The following is a 26,049-nucleotide window of genomic DNA, read 5'->3' on the forward strand; positions in this document are numbered from 1 at the left end:
CTCGTTGCTATGGGGATAGGAGATGATTAGGTGGATTGGCAACTACAAAAACAGGTTGACCTCCCCCTCCCTCCATTAGTTCAGAATGGCGCTATTAGCCTCTAAGGCTCAAAAGGTCTGCTCCCTCCTTCTATAGTTTGCTCATAGACAATCCCATTTATAGACATGGGTAAAAATGGTCTATTGGTAATTTATAAGAATTTCCAGCAAGGCTTTAATAACTTTAAGATATATGAGGAGAAAAGAAGAGTGGAGAAACCTGCTGGTCTGGAGTGGGTCAGGGCAGGGAAAGAAATGAAATAACCAACTCAGGAGCAGGGGTTTTGGTCTATATGGAACTGATACGGGAACATCAGCTGTGACCTCAAGCTGTGCGGTAGTCTCTGATCACCCTCGAGTCAAAGCTGGCTACAGGATGCAAGCAATGACAGTCCTCTTTGCTGAACTGAATGGGATAAAGATGGTCACGCAAACGGCAAAGAAGATAGCAATAATCACAGACTTCCAAAAAGCCTGCACTTTTCTGGAGAAAAAAGACATCAGACATCCCATGGTCTGGGAAATAATTGATGCAATAGCGAATTCTAACTTCGAGGAGAAAAGAATACTGTGGTGCCTAGCTAAAATTGAAATTATGCTGAACAAGATGGCGCAATCACCGGAAGCACCATGGTTTCATCCTTTGTAGCTGAAGATGAACTATGGGTGGCGCAGAATAAAATCAAGAAGAAGGAAGAGGAATTGCGCATTAAAATAAAATACCAGCTTTCATCTTAACAAATAGTGTAGCAATTATAAAAACTGTCAATAGACTTTACTCAAACTCGCTGTCTACAGCAAACCTTTCCTTCCGAAGATTGGAAAAATCAACAATGACAATTGTCTATTTTTGAGTAAAGGAGGCACAGTTTGGCTCTCAAATTCAGTTGGAAACAGTCTTTCAATTCCTTAAGAGTTTTTTTTTTTTTTTTTAAAGAAGGAAACCAACTCCAGATTGAGGTTTTAATCAGCTTCCTAGAAGAATCGATCAAGAATCAATCTTTAGGACTACGCCTCTACTCTTACATTTTATTTCATATTTCTTTTACTTTACTTATTCTGAGAAAATCTGAGTATCGCAAGGCAGAAGGCATTTCCTATCCTAAAGCACCCTTCCTAGTTCGTCTCACCAAAACAGGCCTTGTCAAATCTCGTCCCCACGTACGATTATCGTGGGCCGGACCAGAGTACCTAGTTCCATCTGTTAGCCTGCCGGGATGTCGTGGAACAACTAAATTGATAACAACAACCTCTCTGCAAGGTAATCCTTAACTTTTTAAATGAACGGCAACCTCAAGTAAAAATTCGCAGACAAAGTTCAACTGTCCACTCCGTATAATAGCCCTGTTGGAATCCCACAAGTCTCCGTTCTCTCCGCAACCCTATTTTTGCTCTTCAAAGCAAATATTCCTGAGCCTACCCGTGAATCCAGTTCAATCGAATTTTGAAATATACTGATGACCTTATACAGATAATATACATTTTTATGAAGATCATGGTTTGTGGTGAAGCTTCTCTGAAACTATATTTCGATGACTGACCAAGGGGAAATTAGCTCTAAGCCCGCAAAAATCCCAAACAATCATCTTTCAAGGTTAAATGACGATAAAATAGTTTGTGAAGTTCGAATCCTATCTTTGGGAATCCATCCCCTCCCATTCCTACCATGATCCAGGTCATCTAGTTTAAAACGGGGGTGGGGGGGTTTGTATAAGGCGCCTTCAAATCACTCTATTCTATTCTTCGCTCTATTCAGTCCCTTTAACAAGAGTTAAGATTTTATGCTATAATTACCAAATATGATCACTAACCACCCCCTCTCCTCAATAGATGAGAGGTTTCACCGTATCGGCATATTCACAAATGACAATGGTACGTAGTAAATTTTATTTTATCCCCAAAACCGCGATCCAGTGTAGTTACTTGGAAAGTGTCAGCCCCTTTCTAGCTCCTGGGTTCCTGACTGCTTGCGAAACAAGAGGGGGAAATGGGCAGTGAAAGAAGTGTGTTGGTTAGAATATAGATGATTCTGACCATGAAAAACTTGTTTAGGTTTTGGATAAAGTTTTTCTTTGTAATTAGATAGATAGGATTAGATACTACATCTTAGAATGCCCATTGTATGAAATTAGTTAAACTTACTTGTTGGCCGCTCTAGACGATCATAGCGACATTCGTGCGTTAGTGCTGTAATCAATTGCGTTTGTGACATGTTATTTGCTGAAGCTAGTGAAGGACAGTCTGGATTTGAGCTGCAAAAAAATAAAGAAACAAACACTTAAGATGGTTCCTATAAAATGTAGAAAAATTTTCAAATATATATAGACATATAATTGGAAGGAAATATAGTGCGAATACCTCGAATGAATTTTGGATTTTAAAATGAAAACCTCCGAACTTGAAACAGACGCTGTTTAGTGGAAAACAACGTTGAACTTAAGGGGGGTCCGTAGGAGAGGGGCGGGAGGGTAGTCCGTAGGAGAGGGTCAATTTTTTTTCACTGAATATTGTCTTGCGGGGTAAACAGCTCTAAGTTTTGACATTGGTTGTAAAGAGAAAGGTCCCATCCCATCCTATCCTCCCAAGGTTAAAGGTGTTTTTTTTATTCGACCCCGGAGAGCCATGCCCACAAGATTGTGATCTCAATCTATATTGACCCTCTTCCATGTTCTAACATTCATTAAGGTTGAGAGCTGGTGGCGTTCGATTAGAAAGCAGTCAATTTGGTTGAAAATAGTCCCATCTGAGGAGACCCAGATTTGTTTGTAGATCTCTTTCCGCGCAGACCAGGTACTTCCAACGAAACTGGGAGTTGAATAATCGTGAGTCCGCTGTCATTGGTAATTTTATGGAGGGTATTATCTGAATATGGCTTTCATCCCTATTTGGCTGTTAAAACCTCCAAGTATGATTTCATATCAGACTGGGGGGTATAGTCATACTTCTCGAGGAAGACGATCCCTTTCCAGTATATCTCTTGTAACGCAGTGATCCCAGCTTTATGCTGGGACTAGCTGCTGAACAGCTTTCGGTCTCTACACAGACCACACGTCGCCAATGCACTGGTACTGTCACTGGGAGGCTTTGAAGGATCAGTCCACTGGAGAAATAAGGTGCCCAGGATACTTTTTGTATAGCTTTGCGCTGTAGGTTCATAAGGTTTTTTGGTCGGTTTCCTCCGTAGGTTAATTATTTAGGTCTTTTCGTAGTCCCCTTTTTCGAGTACAACTTTATGTTTTATATCTATTAGCCTTCATAAAAGCAATCGTGATATTTTCATTTAATCTTTAATAAGGTTTTGTGTCAAACAACTCTTGATTTTTGTTATTATTTTTGTATCTTTTTTTTTAATCTTTTCCATATAAAATTTTTCGATTATCATCCATCTTTCATGACCAGACAGAAGATACGAGCTGTTAACTTCGATATGAGGAATACTGAAAACTGGGACCCATTGAAATGACGATAAAAATTTGTTTCGATTCAATTGTGCGCGTGCTGATAGGAAACATGCCATCAATATTCGATGATAATTGAATTAAAATTAAAATATCATAGATTTCATGGTTTGTAATGAGCGAGTTTCTATGATGGTTGAGATAATGAGCAAGGGCTGACTATTATATGTTAATTACTCGATGAACATAATTGTAGTACATTAAAATAGGTATGAGCATGACTAATGCAACGCATTGATAAAGATACGTAAATGAGGCAATAGATGCATATATGTAGGTACTCGTATGTATGCGCCAATTTGTTTAGATAGAATCTTTAGAAGATAATGTGTAGTGCGTACTGTTTTGGAATATATCGGAAAGATAGTATTCCCTACAAGTATTCAGTTAATGTGTCATAGAAGTCATAAATAGAGTCTTATATAAGGTTTTGTAGAGATTAAAGCTGTAAAATCGTTAGTTAGGATGAGTACTGTCATCTATTAAGATACTATAATGAATGCAAGCTTTCAAATTGGGTGAGGAGTTTGATTGGACATTAAACAAGAATCTTATGGTAGTCTAGATATATCATTTCATTCATGAATTTATTATACAATACTACAGACGTCCATAACATGTGGGAAATCGGAAGTTGGATGCTTCTGTTAGAAAAGTTTGTTTGGCATTCTTATGTAAAAATTTTGAATGTATTATGATTCCTATTCCACTTTTAGTCTTTGTTTCTTAATTTTTCATTACACTACCTCGAAAAAGGCTTTTCCATACCCTTTCTTTGTTATCCTGGATGAGTGTATTTTGGAAAAAAAATAGCACCCCGTTTTACATACAACGCTATTCATTGCTTACATGGGCGTTTACATTTCTAGTATCCCCACCAAATTCGTGTCAGCATGTGACAGACAGACGGTAGTACCGAAAAATTTAAATTGCATGTTACTAACCACATGACCGGACGAATTCAATGCAGATAGATACGTTGAGAAAAGCAGGAGAGGGGTGGAAGACATCGTTAGCTAGAGCTAGACCCTTCAGGTAGCATGTATGAAGAGGACAGGTTTCCCTGTTTAATGAAAGGAGCAAAAGTTCAACATAACCCAATGTGCTTCTTAGATACAATGAGGAAGATGATGAAGAGAGTCATCTAAAACGGACTGCTATTCAAGTGGAAAACGGTAATAACTTGTAGGAACATAAGTGTGGGTTTTCTCGTACCACTCCACTATGGATACAATAAATCCGGTGGTGAGCCTGGAAAGAGACGCAGTAAATGGATGATTGGATATGGAATACTCAATCCTGGTATCAAATTAAAAACGCATTGGCTGAAATGCAATAGATGGTCCTGGATATCTTGTGAGTTTCATTCGAAAATTACCTCTCGGTGTTCCAATTCCGACACAGAACGGGTGAAAGTCCCACAGGGTATATCGTCATAGCAGGTCTACCCCATTGATTATGCTTTTCGCCCCAGAAGAACCTATAGTTGTCTGCTTTGCAGATGATTTAGATGTTATTGTTATAGTGAAGTATCCGTCCACACTGTTGGGCGTGTGGAGACACAATTTCCGAGAAGACGTTCTTGCGCGAGAAATGAGTGTACCACGTAAACCATATGGATGGGTTCGCAGAGCGCAGGAATGCGGCAAGGCGGAGTCGCATCTTCGCAGGCAACACAGATGTGACGAGTCTTCGAAGGGTCGGTGGGGGCATAAACTGATTCCTAAGATTAGGGAATGGCTTAATATTAAGGCCCCCACAGGAAGCGATGGCTTCTGCACACAGCATTTGTCCTGCTTTCAATTTGATGATTCCCCAAATTGTCCTGAATATGGTAGCATACCAGAAAATCTAAAACATGTAATGTTTCAGTGACCGCGAATTGTGAGCCAGAGGTGGAATTTAAACGGAACCCTGAGGACCAACCTGAGCCCGGAAAGTGCCCGAGGTGTCACGCGCGCCTGATTTCGAATCCGCACGCAACGCATTCACAAACAGACCTGGAATCACCAGACGCATATATATGGTCAACCAAATTGACCACGTTCTCATTGATAAAAGCGCATCCAGCAGACTGCGATTCAGACCATCACTTGGTGAAGGCAAACATTAATGAAAACCTCGTTAATAGAAACACCAGATAAGCATATAGATAAGTGAATATAATTAAGAACGATTATCAACCAAGGACTAGTCCCTGGAAGGACAAAGAGGTAAACATCATCAGCGATGCCGAGCTTCTGAATCCGACACATAGCACCCCTATGCAAGTAGCCCAAACTGATGGCGGTATTGGTGATCCCCCACTACGCATCCTCCGACAGCAGAAGAAGGTGATTCCGCCGTGCGGTCACTGAGATCAAACAAAGCGCCGGGCGCGAATGAGACTCCACCCGAGCTGTTAAAATCCGATAGAACGGGTCTATTAAATGCGATACACCAACTTCTGCTACGATTCTGGGAGGACGAGGAGATCTCAGACGACTGGCGCAGGAGCATCATCTGTCCCATCTACAAAAAGGGAGATAGATTATGTTTTTAAAACTACAGAGGTATTTCACTAGCCACTAGTCGAACGATTCATTAATGCTGCAATTTGGTATACTAGCTAACGACGAAGATGACTATGACCAACTCCATCTGACAGGTCAGAATCCAGAATAGGTTGAGCGATCCTTTTGAAACAGGTACTGATTTGGCACTTGAATACGCTATTGGAATAATCGGTATTCATTAAGTCGACACAGTTGTTAGGGTACGCAGATGACATCAACATCATGTTTCGAAAACTAGCCAACGCAGATGAACTTCTGCATACTCGTAACACTGCTGCGAAAGAATTTGGACTACGCATTAATGACGATAAAATGAAAATAATGATGCAATCAAGAAGTAGGACGCCAGCTCATCCGAACATCTTTGTAGGGGATTTCAATATCGAATTCATAGACAGCTTTATATATCTGCGTGGCAGCCTGTCAAAGGGTGCCAATGAGACTGACAAGGTCAAGCGGCTGATACAATTAGCGAATAAGACTTTTTTCTGAGTCCTTCCCCCAATGAAAGAGAAGCATGTGCAGAAACACGAAGCTCCGCGTACACAAAACCATCATTTGACTAGTGCTATGGATGTGAACCTGGACCCTAACTCAAGCCTGCGAACATTTGCTAAATATATTCGAATGGAAAGTCCTTCGGCATCCGATACAATCATGAGTTGTATGAAGTGTACGATGAGCTAGAAGTCTCGAAATTCATTAAACTACAACGCCTTCAGTGTATGCCTAATGAACGCTCCCATGCCTAAAAAGTTATCAGCGGAAGACGTGCCGACGAAGCGAGACTACGAGAAAGACGGAGAGCATGGTGGGAGTGCACAATAAATACGAATGGCGAGCAACTACTGGGCTTCCAAGACTGGAGGACGCGGTCGCGTGATTGAGATGATTAGAGGGCAAGGATCCAGGCATTAAAATTTCTGAGAATGGGTCCGTTGAAGAGATGATCATTTTCAACTCTCCCCACCTTTCCAACTAATGCCAAAATTAAGACCGTCTTCGGATGACTATATTTGCTAAAAAAAAATTTACACCCCCCCTCTTAAATTTGACGTAAGATCATGTAACTCATTGTATTTGGTATCAGTCTCTATAACCGTCTCCGAAAAAAAATGTGTGTGACGGACAGACAGACAGATAGTAAATCGACTTTAATAAGGTTTTGTTTTACATAGACCCTTAAAAAATGATTTGAATATTTTATCCTCATCCAGTTCATAGCATTCCAAAGTTTAAGGTCGAAAGCGAAAATAAAGAAGGTTTGTTGCGCTAATTTATTTTTTGCATTTATTGCGTATCGTATAAATATAAGCGCGAGGTTTGTAACACCTTACGCCTATGCATCCACGTAAAAAGCAAAGCGAAAGACAAGGGCGCAATCGCCAAGCATCATGCTGGAAGCTTAACTCCATTGACGTGCACTAACAAAGTTCTTCTTACATCTGCCCTCCAATTAGGAACCAAAGATGGGCTAAAGGCCGTAGCCCGGTACCCAATGGATGCAAAAATTAAGGGGACGAATATCAGGAACACCGGTGTAGGGGGTATTTCAGCTGGGAGGGCCTTTGATTTGATGAATTAGTCCATCCAGTTGAAGAGGGAGCAATCATTCAAACCAAGACCCTGGCTGTGAAAAGGATCCGAAAAAGCCTTTTTCACGACCCCCATAGCAAATAAAATTTTGGAGCCTAGGCACCATATTTTTTTCAGATTTTACAGTTGACTAGTTTCTTTGTTCGTTCGACCCTCAGCACTCCCATTTTCCCAACAAATGTGAAAACTAAGACCGGCTTAGGAAAGTGCTAGCCAAGACCTTCGTGTGTTTCCATCAGATTTGGGATCAATCGCAATAACCGTTTCCGAGAAAAATGCCTGTGACAAACAGACAGACAGATATAATAGTAAACTGATTTTAATAAGGTTTTGTTTTTCTCAAAATCTTAAAAAATTAGACTGGATAAGGCGCAGGAATCCGTTGCGCAGTCACTGAAACTGTAGTCAAGGGAAAACCTCCTCGACAAAATGGGCCTCGAATCGGATGGAAACATTGCAGCAGAGAGATAAGATACAAAAGGCAAAGACTGGTCCTAAAATATTCGGGAAGCATTTATATCCCCAAGATTTTCTCCTTTGGCTAATCGACCCGGTTCGAATTCCCTCTTCGTCGCCTGCTTTCATACTTGGTAAAAGTCACCTTTCTGATTTTCGACCCCCGAAAAGAAGATAAAGGAACTTTAATATTTATTTAGGATAAACTAGCAAATTTAAATAAACACGAAAGAAGCAAAAAACTGGTTCCCGAACTACGACATTTGTTTGAATAATACGAATTGTAATTCAAAAGGGGAAGTTTCGTCTTTTTTCTCTTGAAAGACTAGCTATCAAATCACTCTGAAAAAAGGCAATTTCTGTGAAATACTTAAATTATTAAACTTATTGAAATATTGAACTGTAAAAATGGAAAATATCTTTTCATATTTTCAGCTTTATCCGCCTTATTGGATACACAGACCAGCTGGTGTATGATTTATAACCCAATATCGAACTAGTGAATGGCAAAAATATAAAATTAATTACAATTAACTTTGTGGAAGTCTTGAACTTGACTTGTTAATGGAAACGTAAATATAATAATATAATGATCAATTATAGTTTAATTGATTTCAACTACTGCTATATATATAACTGATTATAGTAGTCTCATAAAAGACAGTCAGAAAACTAGTTATCTCCAAAAAATAAAACATTACTTGGTGAATTGCCGGTAGAGCACCAATAATTATTCGCAGCTTATCTTTTTATCGATAATATTATAGCGACAGAAGTCATTTGGGAATGGGAAAAAATCAAAGCACTTTCTCAAGTCGTATATCATTTATACGTCGCCTATGACAATTGAGGGTAATAAAATTCGATAAGAAAGTAAGTGTATGAGTAAGAAGATACATAGGAGCGTGTAGAGTGTTTGGGGGTGCTGAATCGCGGTTACATGCTGATATGAATAAGAAAGCAGAAAACATTTAGATTTAAGAACTCATATACCATTCAACTAGACAAGTTACCAATAATGAGTTTTTTATTAAACTGGCGATTTTTATTGTTCCTCTTATCAGTAGCTAATCTGGTGGATTGCGCGGAAAAAAAGATACAGTTGAAGTGATTTTGGTTCCGTAGAATACGAACATGGAAAGCTTCTAATAATAAATTTCATAATAATTAAAAATAGAAAGTTCATTCACTAATATCAAGAGGTACTCTTGACAAACTGCTTAGAAGCCACTTCATGGAATTTCATCTTAATTATACTTCTATCCATTTCCTATTTTTATCGTGTGTTTACTTATGGCTTTCATGTGAAGATGAAATATAATAAATTTGCAAAACACTTTTGTTGCGCTAATGCACATCGTGTTAATTTGTTCAAGTAAATAATCCTCAGAGGGTAGCATTTTGATTTCTATCGTAACATATCATATCACTATACCAAGTTTAATCCATTTAAGATAATTCGAAATTGAATTAGAAAATAACATCAAAAGAGGTAAACATATTACTCACAACAAAAGCAACCTTCCGGATAAGGGTAAGAGTTAAGCCAGTTCCGGTTTGAATCATTTTGATTTATGAGATAAATGACAAAATACTCGCATCATAAAATGATTATACACTTTTGTATCTTAATTAGATAAAAGTGAAAATAAAAGTAAACATGGTGATTATGAATAAAGCTCCTATTGAAAATAATAAAACTCTTTATCGGTTTTATTGTTAATATTTATGGAATGAGTTGGCAAAAAGAGGAAAGAAATTTTTTAATTGTTTTTTTTTTTATTTCCTTCCAGTTATCGATTTTTAAATTTTAATTTTAAGGTGAAAAATGAGCAGCGTTGCAGTGAATTTCGATATTCTTTTTTCTGATAAATTATCTACATATGAGAATATATTATGGGCAAAGGAAAATGCGTCAAAATTGCCTTAGAATCGACCTCATTGGTTTCGCCATTTTGTTTTATTAAAAGCCTGATTTGGATGTAATCGCAACCGTTGTTTCGGCAGGCCTTTTGGACGCTTACTATCGAACGCGATGTTCAGACCCATCTTGGCAAGTCAATTTTCATTAGGGCAGAAGCGAAGACGCCTCTTTCGCAATTTTTCCACGATCGGTGCAACATCATATCGATCGCGGATATCCTCATTTTGGATATGACCAAAACGTGTCACGTCACTAGTTCAACGCAACATCTTCATTTCCATTACTGCAAGGTGCCGTCCATTGTATTTTCTAGTTGCCCAACACTATGAACCATAGAGGGCGACAGGGCGAACGACACTGCGGTAAATATTTAAAGCGAAATTATACTTTTAGTTTAATTAATCCGCGCGAGGGTTGGAAATTATGCTGAAAAACCGGGCGCAGAGTCCTTTTTTCATTGGAATGTCTAATACAGCCTTCAGGGGGAATTACCCCCACCCTGTGACTGTAGAAAGGATTTGAATAGTGCGGTTCAACTAATTTTGTCTCAGAGATTCTTCCATAATTGTTTTTTACGAAAAAAATACTGGGCTTGATCGTCCTCTGATAACAAATAGGTCGACAAAGATTATTATTTCCACAATCCCCAACCCGTAGTTAGTTGACAGCCATTCTTCACTTTTAGGATTTATCACAAACTATGCTCTCTCTCAGAAATTATTAGAGCTACCCGTTGTAAGTATCAAATGGCACTGGTCAATTGAGAACAATAAAGATAGAAAAGTACAACTTTGAGACCGATGATTATTTCTTCCATTAGGATCACAACTGATAACAGTTATGAAGACAAATTCTGCGCACGGTTGTTGACTGCCAACAGAGCTGTTTCGCTCGAAACGCAGGGTCAAAGCTCTTGCTGCACAAGACAATGTTCTTGTCATCTTGTATTCCTCGGAAATTTGGCTTCCTACCAAGAAAAATGCAAAGAAGAATCCTATGAAAAATGTTGGCCTTCTACATGAGGATCAGGATGACGGCGGGATAGTTGAGGGAATAGAGCATCAGCCTTCAATCTTGCTGCTTTGGGTTCGAATCCCAGTCATTATGGGTGTCTATGTTCGTCTTGTGTTTGTCTCGCTGTTGTGAACTTACCCCGTGCTCAATCTGATTGTGTGGATGCATTATACTGCAACAAGGAGTGAACAGGAAACACTACATGAGGATTGACGATCCCGTAGCCTATATAACGAAGAAATTTATGAGCGATACCAACACCGTCTGGTAGTAGATAAAATCCGACTTAATAGGTTGCGGTGGGGGGGGGGGGGGGTGACTGAATCCATATGGGTGCGGATGATCCAGCGCGGACTGTCTACAAGGGCAATATATATGATAGAAAAAGAAGCTTAGGTAGACCTTGCCTAAGGTGGAGCGATGGCGCAGGCCAAAACGCTTTTAGGGATATCGAATTGGTGGACCTGGACACTAAACCGGGATGTCTGGTCTAGACCAGATACCGATTGTTGCGCCGTTGATGATGATGATGTTTGCCTAGGGAATTCCTAATAAACGCATGGCCCTTTCACTTATCGTGTTAATGGCCACAAATCTACATGCGCCGTAAGCCGCTTTTCATTTAACTTTCAAGTGAAAAAGGGGTAGATTATCCCAAATAGTGGGGTAGATTTAGTTGCACGAGAAATTCTTGGACAATTGTAGTTTTTTCCTGTCTCCCATTTATTGTTTGTGATAGCTTTATTGTCCTCACGCTCCGCTTAGTTCTTTTCCACTTTAACCACATTAACTAAGTGTGTGGGCTCCTTTGCTGGCTTCAATTATCGTGTGTCTTACTGTGCAATCACGTTTGCTTGGTGTATAATTCCTCTCTTTGTTCTTCGGTGGTGGAGAAGTTGTGAGAGGGCCGTCTTCTATGATATGATCACGTGATTCACGCTAAGAAGAGCTCACTTGCTAAGATTGGTCTGGACATCGAAGCTGATAGGAAACGACCAAAAGCTGACCGAAACAATGGTGGCTTCATATACTAGATGGTGATTTGAAAGCCTCGAGACTGCATCCAAAACAAGCCTTCGATAGAGCAAAATAGCGCAATCGTTCAAAACAAGCCGTAGCCGCTTGTGAACGGGACAAAAACTAAAAAAGAAGAAGAAGTTCATTTCGTAATCGAGTACCTCATTGGCACCTCGCCTCATTAACCCGGTCTCGATGGTATTTTGAACTACTTTCTTTGCATTATTTTAAACACGAGGTGTGAATGCTGTCCCGGTCATGTTTCGCTCCTCACCATTTGTTTTAAAATGTCAGCGACTTCTTGATGGCACTTTGGCCATCTTAGGTGCTCAGGGCCTCCAGTTTCGACGAGCTCTGATGAACCCATTTACTCAAAACTTTACTATCTCCGCGCTTCTCGCTTCGACTCAGAATGACCCAACTATTCTCGTTGACCGGACAGCCAATTGGCGTGGGTTGCCTCTGCCATCTACCTTCAGCAGTAAGGACGTTTCAGACCGAGGGCATGCAACTGGATCAATTCGCCAAATTCTCTAGAAGGCCTTCCCCCTCCCCCTGTCATTCGCAGGCTCAGATATGCAGGATGCGTTGCTCTTTCAACAATAGTAACCAGGGAAAATCAGGCGGCAGAAAGAGAAAACCGCCTGCATATATATGACCTCGACAGGCGAATCAAGTTCCTGATCTGCTTAAGTTCAATCAATGCGTTGTTTCCTAAGGCTGTCGTCAGAGAGGAAGCAACTCCGAACTAGCTTCAGGCTTCACAAGTAGCCAACGTCACGGGATTCTCTAACTGGGGTTACCTTTTACGGCGACGAGGAAGGTACTTCTACTCAGAGCGTCTCAATTATTTCGGAGGGTGCTACACTTTCAGGAGAATTCGAGGACGTCTGCTCTATTCGAGGCACAGCCATCTCGCTTCCGGCCCTCCCAGTAAATCACGAAATTTACACAACGGACCCACCGATCTTCGAACGTTCTCGTCACCAAGGAGCAGTTTCGTATTCCACTGGAACAAGCCATCACTTGACCACCGTCCAGCCATTAAGTCAGTCTGATTGCTTCATTTCAAAAGCAGACGGAATATGGCAAATCACCGATTACCACAGGCGTCTGAACACTTGTACGATTCCGGACCATTACCCGCTGCTAGGTGAGAGACATGGTCTTTTCAGTTATCGACTTTCGAAAGGCCATGCTATCCTAAGTCAAGTACTGATGTGGGAGGTTGGTCGATAGTTAGCTCGGTAATCACGGCAGAAACGATAAAGATTGCCTGTACCACTGAAATTTAATTGGATTTCCACTTACGTGGATTGAAATGCCACGCCGAAAAGGTTTGGTTGATATCTCTGACAAGCCATATGTTTCGAGGTTTAGTAGAAGCTCGCCAAAATATAATGAAGAAAAGGTAGCGGTTCCTACCCAGCTGAAATCTGTTACGTTCCATTTTATCAAGAGCGCACTGCTGCAAACATTGAAACATTGAAATTCCCTGACATTTAATACGAAGCGTCATTTAAGACGTTGAAACTGTTGGAAGGCTGTCTGATGTCTAATATTAGTAGAGCGCAAAACATTGTACGAGGACATTTACACATAACTCGTCATCGTTGCAGGGCACAATGAATGACTATGCCGGTGTCTATGTGGGCAATCCTACAGAAGCTGGACTAAATACCTGGGGTGTTCCTGTGCGCAGGGCTCGCCAGGTTGTCCACTACGAAGTCCGGGGTGCACTTTGAAACCCCAAACACCTGTTCTGAGGAGGATGTCGAAGCCTGCTGATGCTCCGAATGTTGGATCCACGAATTGTGGGCCTCAAAAATGCTGCTGCCTATCTCGATTTTGCCTTCCTTAGCCAAAGTTTTTGACCTTAATATGTGGATTTTCAGTTTTCAGTTCGCTAACCGAGTAACATAGTCAGTTGTACACGTTCTCCTTATTATCCAAACTGATTGTTTGGCTCTTAGAATAGCAAAACTACGGAAAGCATTTGGCTCATTCTTGCAGGACGCTCTTATACACTTTGTCCTTTCACCCATATCTATAGCAGCTCAACCTCAGCATTTTGATAACTAATCAGCTCCAGCTCCAGGACACGATTTCACCATTCTGCTCATGCTCTGCCAACATTCCACAAAGCTCTGCTTTTTTTGCCATTCTGTTTTTCCATTTTACTGTAGAATTTTCAACACCTCCGTCCCCACAAAACCCTATCAAAAGCCTGCAATACACAGTCAACTTAATTAGATACATCCTCATTATAAAAATATTGCTGGTGAAAGCGGGCCTCAACTCTTATCTGGACTCACGTTTCCACTATTTCGCGAAGTGGTAACTCGCTGTCATTTCCTACAATCGTCTTTCGTGCAAGAAGAATCCGAAGGAATCGTGGAAGTTAAAGAGGCCGAAAGGCCATGATCGAGGAGGGATGTGGACCTAAAGAAGTTGGACGACTTAGATCTCCTAGGGCTCAAGGTGGAGAGTCTGTTACAGGGAAACAAAAGGCGACCATACTGCGACATTGGAGATGGGTGGCAAGTAATAATGGAGCTAATGGCTAGCACCAAGGTAGCCCGAATAAACTTACAGTGATTCCAAGGGCACATTCCACGGATAACTTTGGAAGAGTGCTGGCTCAAACGCCGTGGGCGTACCAAGCACAGATTCATGGCATACAAGGAAAGGAAGTATGCAGGAATTTATGAGACTGTCATGCAATCAAGCTACTTCCCAGGAGACGATACATGGATTCTACCGCTCTTCTATCAAATCCCGGGTGCAGAAAAGGACAATCCAAAGACAGCGATTACAAATCCATTCGGCCTCTTTCTGCTCTATCTCTGGGTTTTCCCAACCCAGCGCAGTCGTTTTAACGCACGATGGAACATTTTCGACGAGACTGTATGTTCGGACGGTGTTACTTGGATGGTTCATTTTTAGTGCCGCTGCATTCTCTGGGTGCTGGTATATTAGCTCCATGAAATTCCGACAAGGATAAGAACTCTAGTCAGAAGCTGCATGTTGAAACAGAAAAATAACATTAGCCGACGCGACGACAACCTAGTTCTTTTCGCCGAACCCTACTCTGGCCCTGAAAACGACCGCATCGAATACCCTCATCCGCGCATGTTTCGAGCAGAAATTTTTTCGTGGTATCTGATACCCTCTGGGTTTCTTTTCCAGGAAGCTGTCACGTATCGAGGGACGTTACAATGCGACGAGAAAATCAACTATCTAGTCGGCAACCCCAACATAGGATTTCAACGATTTGAGCTTATTTTTATCGAAGTAAATAAACACTGCAAATACATATAAGGAATTTTAGTTTCTACTTTTTTAGGTGACCGTTTTTTCTCCCTATATATGTATATGTATCATGTTAGATATTAGGTATATAATAATTTCAAGGATTTTACAAAAAATGGCGTTTGTGTTATTAAATCGCACGAAACTATACTGCGACCAACTTCTTGACCAAGCATCACCGTCCGATCTCAGTAATGTCATTTCTTTTTTTTTTGCTTCAAACATGTCAAGTTTTATGTAATTTGAGGGAAGCTTTACTTTTTTGTTTTAATTGAAAGAAAAAAGCAACTGAAAGTTATCGATCGCTGTGTGAAGTTTATGGAGGACATGCTCCATCGCAACAAACATGTGAGTACTGGTTTCGGATGATCACAAGATAATCAGATTCGACATTGAGGGTAATTCCGAAATAAAAAGAATAATAAGGAATTCCAAGAGAACGGATTGGGAATCCTACACAATGCACCTGAGCAACAACATTGCCCACCTTCAAAGGGACGGTGACATCAGGAGCGAATTGGAATTAGAAACGGTGGTGGAAGACCTCAACACAATCGTCATTGACGCATATGAGGCCAGCTGTCCGGCCAAGACAGTCAAGTCATCAAGGGATGTACCATGGTGGAACAGGAACTTAGCCAGAATGAGAACGGAGGTACGAAAACTCTTTAACCGGGCAAAACGAACCGGGGACTGGCGGAGGTATAAAAATGCACTGACTGCGTATAGCAACGCTATCAGGGAAGCGAAACGGAACAGCTTTAGGGAATTCTGTGAAGGGATTGAACAGATCACAGAAGCAACCATGCTGTACAAGGCTGTAGCCAAAGTCGGGGGAATATCCTTTGTCTGCTTCTCAGAACTCATTTCCCGGGGTCCTACCCCTCGGCGGCAGGCGACAATAATCGGCCTGACACCTCAACAACGAATAAAAGGGGAAGGAAAGAGAGCTGGAAACTAACAAAAGAGGTATGCTCAGAAGCTAGGCTAAGATTTGCAGTGGGAACTTTCAAACCAATGAAATCTCCCGGAGCAGATGGCATTTTCCCAGCACTTATCCAGAGAGGCCTAGGAATAATCTTAGAGTCTCTTCTGAGGGTGGTAAGGGGGAGCATAGCACTGGGTTACTTACCAAGGGCATGGAGACGGGCAAAAGTGGTCTTTATTCCGAAAGCGGGTAAAAAGGATCCTTTTCACCCTAAATCTTTCAGACCAATCTGCCTAACATCGTTCGAACTCAAAACGGTGGAGAAGGTCATAGACACCTATATTAGAACTAACGTTCTAAAGCGTAATCCCCTACATCACTGTCAACATGCTTACCGGGCAGGAAGGTCAACTGAAACTGCTCTGTATCAGCCTGACAGAGGTACTACGGGACGCCATAGAAACAAAAGAAATTGCACTGTGCGCGTTTTTGGATATCGAAGGAGCATTCGACAACACATCCCACACAGAGATACAGGATGCCCTGAGCCGCAAAGGAGTGGGAAACACCCTGGCACTCTGGATGGGCAAAATGCCAGAAAGCAGACAAATAGAGGTACAAACAGGTACAAATTCTATTATCATGAACACCACTCAAGGCTGTCCACAGGGTGGAGTACTATCGCCGCTGATGTGGAGTATGGTAGTGGATGAACTCCTGGACGTGTTAACTAATACTGGAATACAAGTCCAGGGCTACGCGGACGACATTGTTCTAATCTGTAGGGGCAAATATGAAGATACCCTATGTGATAGAATCCAAACGGGATTAAGGGTTACTAGTGCCTGGTGCAGGAAGGTGGGACTGCGGATCAACCCAACCAAAACCACCATAGTACCATTCACTAGGAGGCGTAAGCTGGATCACCTGAAAGCCATAACATTACATGATATGGAGGTGAAACGAGAAACAGAGGTCAAATATTTGGGAATCACGCTAGACCAAAAATTACTCTGGAAGACACATGTCGGAAACACTTGTCGAAAAGCCACGAGGGCTCTGATGACTTGAAGATCCATAGCAGGAAAAAAATGGGGTTGCAGCTAGAAGATACTACTTTGGATATATACTGCAATAGTAAGGCCAATGATTACCTATGGAGCGGTAATCTGGGCAGAAAGAGCCCAGCTCAGCACACAAGCCAGGGAATTACATAAGCTCCAAAGGCTGGCTTGCGTGTGTATCAGTGGGGCAATGAGGACATGCCCAACGGCATCCCTGGAGGTCCTTCTGGGATTAACCCCTTTCCATCTGCACATACAGATGCAGGCAAGGAGATCAATATTCAGGATGGCCGGTAGTATGAGTAAGGCGGGGAGCTACCTAAATCGAAGGAAGATTGATATCCTTTCTAGGCAGTATCCCGAATTACTGATACCGAGGGACAACATGACAACGAGGTTTCACTTCGATAAGAAGTTTGAAACACGTTGGAGTAACAAGGCAAACTGGGAGAACGTGGCTGCGACATACGGCTTAAACCAGCAACTGATTACTTGGTACACTGACGGATCCCTCACAGCAGAGGGAGCGGATGCCGGTGTCATTGGTCCAAGGAAAATGTACTTTGAGCCAATGGGCAGGTACACTAGCATATTCCAGGCGGAAATTTACGCCATAGACAAATGTGCCTCCTTTAATCTGCAAAGGAACTACAGGGGGCAGAACATAGCTATTCTCACCGATAGCCAAGCAGCGATCAAGGCAATTAGGTCCAACCAGGTGAACTCTAAACTAGTATGGGAATGCCTTGAGAGACTGAATACACTCGGCTCGTCCAACAAGGTCTGGATACTTTAGGTTCCAGGCCATGCTGGGTTGGAAGGCAATGAGGCAGCGGATGAACTAGCCAAGAAGGGAGCAGGGATGCCTTTACACGGGCCAGAACCCTTCTGTGGAATCGGAAACGGTTTCATGGCTATGAATCTAAGAAACGAAGAAAAACAGTTGAGGGAACTATATTGGGCGGGCCTACCAAGGATGGAGCAGTCCAGGGTGCTTATTGGGGGATACGAACCCATGCGCACAAAGGATTGCTTAAACCTCACCAAAAAGAACCTCCGAATTATAGTGGGAATTCTCACTGGTCATTGTCGGCTGAACTATCACCTAGGGAAGCTAGGGATATCTACGGACACTGCCTGCAGGTTCTGTGAGGAGGAGGACGAAACCTCTATGCACGTCCTGGGACAGTGTCCGGCACTTGTGCAAAGTAGGTCGATACATCTGGGAGAACACTTAATACCAGATGCAAAGCTGAAACTTCTGGAAGTGGGGAACATACTAAAGTTCCTAACGGTTACAGGCCTGCTTGAGATACTATGATCAACAGGTACACTATAACCAGTAAAAGGGGCACAATAGTTCTTCAAGGACGCGGTGCGACTTTCCCTTAACATAATAATAATACTGGTTTCGAGGCGTAGAAAAATGGTGATTTAGACATTGAAGGCAAGGTACGTCCTGGACAGTTGGAAAAGTTTGAAGGGACCGAATTGAAAGGACTATTGGATGAAGGCTCGCGCTAAACCAAAGAATGACCCAACCAGGTATCTTTGTACGTTTGGTAGCATTGGGAATGATCCAAAAGGAAGGAAAATGGTTACGATACGATGAAAAAATAAATAAATAAATAAATTATAATCACGTGAGTTGCATTGGTAATCTTTTCCATTTCTACGAATTCTTTTTTACTGAATTTCAATTCAATCATTTCATTCCTTCTTCATGCGACAGAAACTGTGCCGTAAATAAATAAAACAATAGAAATTTATTTAATATCTTTGGAAAATCGATATCAACAAATCAGTTTCAGCACGTAGGATTTTTTTACTTTTTTTTGCCATTATAGTGAATTTCAGCAAAATAATTAAAATGTGATACATATCAGACTTCAATAAGACAATTATAATTAAGATCCTTTGTTTTGATTTAGCCACAGATACGTAGTTTTTTCGGTAGTTTTCAAAAGAAACTAAAGATTTGGGTTGGGCAATTTACCTTTTTTGACAATCATAATTATTTTAATTTAATTTTAAAAATTAATCAAGGGTTTGAAGTGCTTAATATTGCATCTATCTAAAATTTTAGAAGAAATTAGTGGGGTGTTGGTGCTACAAATCTTATGGAAGGAACCACATTTAGGACTGGTCACCCCATATCGTCAGGGAAACTACATTTTCAGCTAATTTGGCTGAGTTGATTCCTTTAGGTAGTCCCTCTCCTTGGAATTGCACTAGCCAAATGAAAATCTGTGGGTTTTCCAAAGAGGTCTTATCAGGGAACGATCATTTCTGAACAGTAGCCACTTGGACATATCAGTCCAATACAATAGAACATCGTTCTTAAAATAGTACTTTTTGCGCTATCGAGTGTTTAAAAATAGTCACCCTCGCCGTCATCTTCTATTTTTCACTGTCTTCGAACCGCGGGTGCTACGCGTTCCAATCAATATCAGGGCATTTTGCACAATGATTGAAACCGCACACTGGCTGCTTGCCGCAATTTCAGCAACAGCTATGTTACATGTCCGTAAATTAGATTGATATTGTTTTTTAATTAAAGCTTCAATCTTTGTCAGCGCGTATCTTTTTAAAGTCTTTTGTCATACTCAGAATTAGTGCCACTTTTTGGGACATTCTCTTGGATATCTATCGTCTGTTCTGTGGTAGGGAATCCATTGTTTTGTTGCTGTCTTGTAAGGTATTGTTGAAATGGAATGATAATGATTTGTGTGGAGTTTTATCAGTTGTGCAAGTCATGCGCGTGATACATTACTGTTAAATAATTCATAAATTAGAAGTTCATTAAATTGTCATCGGAAATGTTTATGTTATCTTTTAATTAAGGATATAGAGTTTTTTTGGAATCGGATAAGTGCGGATGTGCTGCTCTTTATCAGATAAGATATTTTGAATCATCAATTTTCGGGTATTGTCGTTGAAAATTAACATATTTGACATCATTTTGTTCTAAAATGGAGAACCTGTTCAATATGGCCGAACTTTTTTCAAATATCTATTCATGTCTTCAGAGTTTTGAACTTTTGAAGATAAGTTTGAGTATAAATTAAAAAAAAAAACACTGGCTTTTTGATTGGTTTATTATTTTCCCAAATGACGCATTTCGGGAACCAGCTGTTACAATTTTCCATGCGAGATCCAAAATTCATTCACATTTAGCGCTAACAATATCTCTTCGTTGGTTAGCTTTAATTTTTGAAACATGTATTTCAAAAATGTTTAAATGAGTCTGTGGCACCCCTGCCGAACCGCACACACTCATCAACAGATGTGTAGCGAACTTCACGTCGCGCACGCAAGCAAGTATTATTGCCGCATGCCAACTTCTAGCTTGAGCATTTCTTCTTCTCGTTTCATTACTCGTCCTGAGCGGACGTCCCGCTTACATTCTTGTAGCCCGAGCTGGGCAATGCCCAAAAATCACACACAAAAATATTAACAATAAATTGTACTTTCTAGAAAACGTTTGCTTTTTTTCTTGCCAGTACGCTTAGGCTTATGGAGGACCTCAAGCGTAGTGAAACCTCACTCGCACATGTCAAAGGATATTTCTACTTTGGTGACCCCCCTTTTAAAATCATGTGCGCACATAAACCATAAGGACAAGCTGGTTCAACAATTTTTGTGACGCCTTGAAGCACACCAATCGCTGGAGCTCCCTCAATCGTGCTTGGGATAGATAATTTACACGTCGACGCAGCACTACACGACGTAAAGTGATCCCGTCGCCTATAGTTCAGTAACTTCTGTAAGAGAATCGCACCGTTTCAGCGCGTTCCACCCACGCTAGGCAACGCGTTAAAAGTGGTAGGAGACGATGATATGAAATGTGGCGGAGAAGTCGCAGTAGTGGCGTCGTGCAAGTTTCGACCATTTTGGAGTGAACTGCAGTTATGGTTTCATCAAGTTGAGTCCGCGTTTGTGGTAAACTGTATTAAGTCCCTGGAAACTGAGAGATAGAAAGCGCTAAAAGGGCGTATTTTAGAACGCTTTGCAAAATTAGCAGAGCAGAACCCGGAGACCATGGTGAATCGATTGGGGTTCGGAGATAAGAAGCCTTCGCAGTCACACAGGCAACTGGCCGGTACGAATGCCTCAGAAAACCTCCTCAAAGCCAAATGGCTCGCCCTTCTCCTGCAAAATGTGCGCAATCTTCTGAAAATATTTAAATCGGGCAGTACGCAAGAACTTTGAATGCAGCTGATACCATTGTCGACTCTCCCATTTCGCCCTCCTCTTTCGTTGTGAGTGCAGCCCCAAATGTTCTTGGAATACAGAATCGGAGATAAAAGAGTTGTTATCTCATCTCACTGCTGTTTCAAGAGAGCAGCATAGTTTGCAGCATCAGAGCAGGTCACCAGATCGTGATAGGCTACGGAGAAGGGAACGCTTGTCTTCAAGGATACGACCATACACAAATGGAGTGTGCATTTACCAGAACCTCTTTGGCGCCCTGGCCAATCCATGCAACCTACCGTTCCATTTCAACAAGAAACCGCCAAATTTAAAGTAATAAAGCTCCAATATCACTCAACAAGCCTTGGAGTGAAAACCGATTTCACATCTACGATCGATATTCTGGCATACGCTTCCTGGTCGACAGCGGTCCCATCGTAACCATCCTACCGCATAAGGCGCACATTGACAAAGAATTCGAACCCTAAAGTTCCAGCTGCAAACGGATCACTCATTCATATATTCGGGTGTAAGGTAGCGCAGCTGAATCTAGGTCTTTGCCGCCCATTCCCATGGTCGTTTGTCCTCGTAGATGTGAAAGTCTCCATTTTAGGCGCTGATTTTCTTTCACACTACCGTCTTCTCCCTGACTTGAAAAGACGACGCCTCATCGATGAAACTACTCTCTGCTCCATAGCTAGGGAAGTCAAGCAAGCTATCGTCCATTCAATTTCAGCATTATCACAGATTCAAACAAGTGCAGACGGCCAGCAGAAGGATATTGAAGCCCTCGTCGCGGAGTACTACAGGCGTTTTTTTCGGTATAGAAGGTTTCATCACGGCGCCAACCGTAACAGTCAAGCACCACATAGTGACCACCGGCCCGCCTGTTTTCTTCAGATCTCGTCAACTACTTGATGATAAGCTCAAGGCTGCTAAAGCGGGGTTCAAATTGTTGCAAGAGCTAGGCACAGTCAGGCCTACAAGCAGCCCGTGTGCCAGTTCCCTATATATGACCTTGTCGAAGTCCGGATGGTTCCTTCCTACTGCGATTACCGGAATCTCAACGCGTAGATAGGGCCAGATAGATATCCAATTCCTCGCATCTACGACCAACTTTTGCAATTGCATGGAAAAACAGTCTTCTCTACGATAGAAAAGAGCATACTTTCAAATCCAGGTTTCAGAAAAAGATATCCCAAAGACGTTAGTGATTACGCTATTTGGGCTTTTTGAGTTCGTCGAGATGCCTCTAGGTCTTAAAAATGCGACTCAAATGTTCCAGAAGAACATGCACAGTATTCTTAGACACCTAGATTTCATTACTATCTACTACTATCTTTTGATCCCTTCATCCTACATGCAAAAGTATCTATGAATCGTCTTTAATATCCTTGGCAAAGAGACTTGGCATCAACTGGGACAAATGTGAATTTGCAAAAATAGAAATCAATTTCTTGGGGTTTAAAGTTAGAGCACATGGATTCAAGTCGCCACAGGAAGAAGTCGAAGCATCCTGTGCTAACCCAGACCAAAAACTCTGCGGGACCTCAAACGCTACTTCGAAACTGTCAATTATTTCAGAGCACACATCCCACACGCAGTTCAATCACAGGCTCTGCTCAACGACCAGCTTCGAAATGCAAAGAAGCGAGATCAGAGATAGATCGGCTGGACTCCGTAGCTCATAGAAGCTTTCGAAATATCGAAACAAGCTCTCCTAAACGCCACAATATCGAGTTTTCTCCATCCAGACGCAGGAATCATTCTCTCTGTCAATGCATCTTCAACGGCGATCGACGATTCATTGGAGCAGTTAGCAGGTGGAAAGTGCCATCCAATTGGTTTTTTTAGGAAGCTGTCGCAGACAGAGCAGAAGTATAGGCCATACGACCGTGAGGTCTTGGCAATTTTCGCGAACCTCAAGCACTTTCCCAACATCGTCGAAGGTGGACATTTCGTGATACGTACTGACCACAAGCTTCTGGTCAAGGCGTTCCAACAACTCTTAAGAAGGCTTCTTCACCGTAGATTCAGCAGCTTGATTATATGGGTCAGTTTAGCATCGTTATCGTTCAAATTTCAGGTGAAGAAAATTCCGTTGAAGACGCTCTCTTATCAGCGAAGCTCAAGCTGACTTGCCGATTGATGACGCTACATCATTCAATATTCAGCCGTTGCAGATTGAAGGAGATTGAGTCCTCTGTGTTTCTACAGGGGTAATTCGTCCTTACCTGCCACCATCACTACGGAGAGTAGCTTTTGATGTCGTCCATGGATCGTCGCACCCAAGCGGCCGAGAAACATGGCCTGTATTAGAAAAGATGCGTTACGCTGGGTACGCGAAGGCATTCCATTCCAAAGAGCCAAGATCCACAGGTATATGCGCAATAGGTCTAACAGCATCGAAGTTCTGGAGGCACGTTTCAACCATGTCTTCTTAGACCTCATCACGATGCCAACGGTAAATGAGTATAGGTATTGTCTACCAATAATTGATAGATTTACCAGATGGCCACAGGCGATACCATTAAAAAACATACGGATTGATCGTGTTTTTCGGGACGCCACTCACCATGACAACCAACCAAAGCCCACAGTTCAAGGCAGTAGTTTTGACATCTTTGGCGAAGCTGATGGGCGCTGCACGAATTAGCACAACGCCTTACCATCCTCAGAGCAACGGCAGAGGGGGAAATTCTGCAAACCATTCTATTGGGACTCAGAACTGCGTACAAAGAGAGCATCAAACCTTCTCCATCAGAACTCTTACTGGGAACCTGCATAGGAAGAAGATTTTTCGGCTCGGAGGATTTACCTACTTCGTCCGTTTCCACTTTCGCGCCCTACAACTAAGACCTACAGCGCACCACATTAAATCGGAGATCCTCCTATATCCCACAAATTTGCAACCCTTCACACATGTCATCAAACTCGTTGCAGTTGTCAAACCGCCATTAACTGCTCCATATATAGGACCACAGAAGGTGCTTCGGAGACTAGACGATAGTCGCTATATCATCGACATCGACGGCAGACCACCGTGTCAACAAGTTTGATAGTAGCAGGTTATGTTGCTGCTGACACCTTCTCACAGCAGCAGAAGGACAACGTTAGGCCACCGCGTGTGGTCCATTTCGACCTGCAAGAGCCGATTGTTAGAGATGTCCAACCAGATGATTCTGATGTCTTTAGATCAGGCAACCTCCAGAGGGAGAATGGCTGTGGCACCCCTGCCAAACCGCACACATTTTTTAACCGATGTGCAGCGAACTTCACGTTGTCCATGCAAGCAAATGTTGTTGCCGAGGGCTATCTTCTAACTTGAGCTTTTTAATCGTTTCATCAGTCGTCCTGAGCGGACGTCGCGCTTACATTTCTGTAGCCGGAGCTGGGCAATGTCCAAAAATCACACATACAGATATTTATTATACAATAAATTGTACTTTCTAGAAAACGTTTGATTTTTCTTCTTCTCTTTGGACTACGCACTTCAGACTCATGGAGGACCTCTGGCGTAGTGAAACTTCATTCGCACATGTCAAAGGACATTTCTAAAAGTCTAGTATAATATAATTTTGATACATACCTGATAATAACTTGTCCTTTCTTATTTACTGGAGTATCTATCTTGGCTATGCTAGCGTTCACATCAGCCGGTGGTATCAGCTGAGGCTCCTCAATTTTCAAAGGTTTCGCAGTTGTTGTTGTAGTAGTTGTAGTTGTCGTGGATGTTGTTGTCGTGGTTGATGCTGTAGTGGTTGATGCTGTAGTGGATGTTGTAGATGAGCTTTGGGTTTCATTCTGACTAACAACTTCTGGGTTGCTTCCAAAATTACCACCGCTTCCCGAAGCAACAGAAAGCGAAATAGATGAAGGGATATCGACGGCATTCCCACTATCTACACTTGGAGCAACTTCCTCCAAGGGAGGAATATCATTTGAATCTTGAACAGCACCACCAACATCATTCGCGATTGCTATAGGCACACTATCCTGATTTGGTTGGTTATCATTGGGCTTATCACTAGATGATGATGGTGTAATTACTGATGTCTCCGGAAATTCCGTTTCATTTGTCAACGCTTGTTCTGATTTTTGAGCACTAATCACAATTTCTGCAGCAATTAATCGTTGCACAAGACAAACACTTAACACTACACCTAGTAATTTCTTCATTTTGCCTATGTTATTGCTGAAGTGTTTCCGCTTTGTATTGTTTTTCAATGGGAAACAGGAAAACAAAAGTTGAAATGGAATGAACATAAAAATTAAATCACTTATGTTTGATTCACTTCAGGACATGGAATTTTTTTGAAATTAAAACGAATATGAGAACTATGTGATAATTTTATGCCCGCCGAGGGTAGACCTGACATCGAAAATAGTTCATTGTTGTTGTAAGAAACTTGTGGCGAAGAAAAACACCTGAAATTGAAAAGGAAATAATTTTATCTTATTGTTCTCAAATTTTATCAGAATTTTTAGTAAT

The 26,049-nt window shown here is 41.7% G+C and overlaps 1 protein-coding gene across 2 annotated transcripts in view; it reads right to left on the reverse strand.

Moving 5' to 3' along the window:
- Positions 1-26,049, reverse strand: part of LOC119659638 (pH-sensitive chloride channel 2-like) — a 101,540-nt gene that overhangs the window by 33,933 nt on the left and 41,558 nt on the right. For both annotated transcript variants that reach the window (XM_038067851.1, XM_038067842.1), the window contains exons 2-3: positions 25,147-25,985; positions 2,182-2,291 (exon numbers count right to left, since the gene is read on the reverse strand). In XM_038067851.1, the coding sequence (XP_037923779.1) occupies positions 2,182-2,291; positions 25,147-25,823 (787 nt within the window). In that variant the 5' untranslated portion in view covers positions 25,824-25,985. The remainder of the gene's footprint in view (positions 1-2,181; positions 2,292-25,146; positions 25,986-26,049) is intronic.

Source organism: Hermetia illucens, chromosome 1 (assembly GCF_905115235.1).
Source record: "Hermetia illucens chromosome 1, iHerIll2.2.curated.20191125, whole genome shotgun sequence".
NCBI lineage: Eukaryota > Metazoa > Arthropoda > Insecta > Diptera > Stratiomyidae > Hermetia > Hermetia illucens.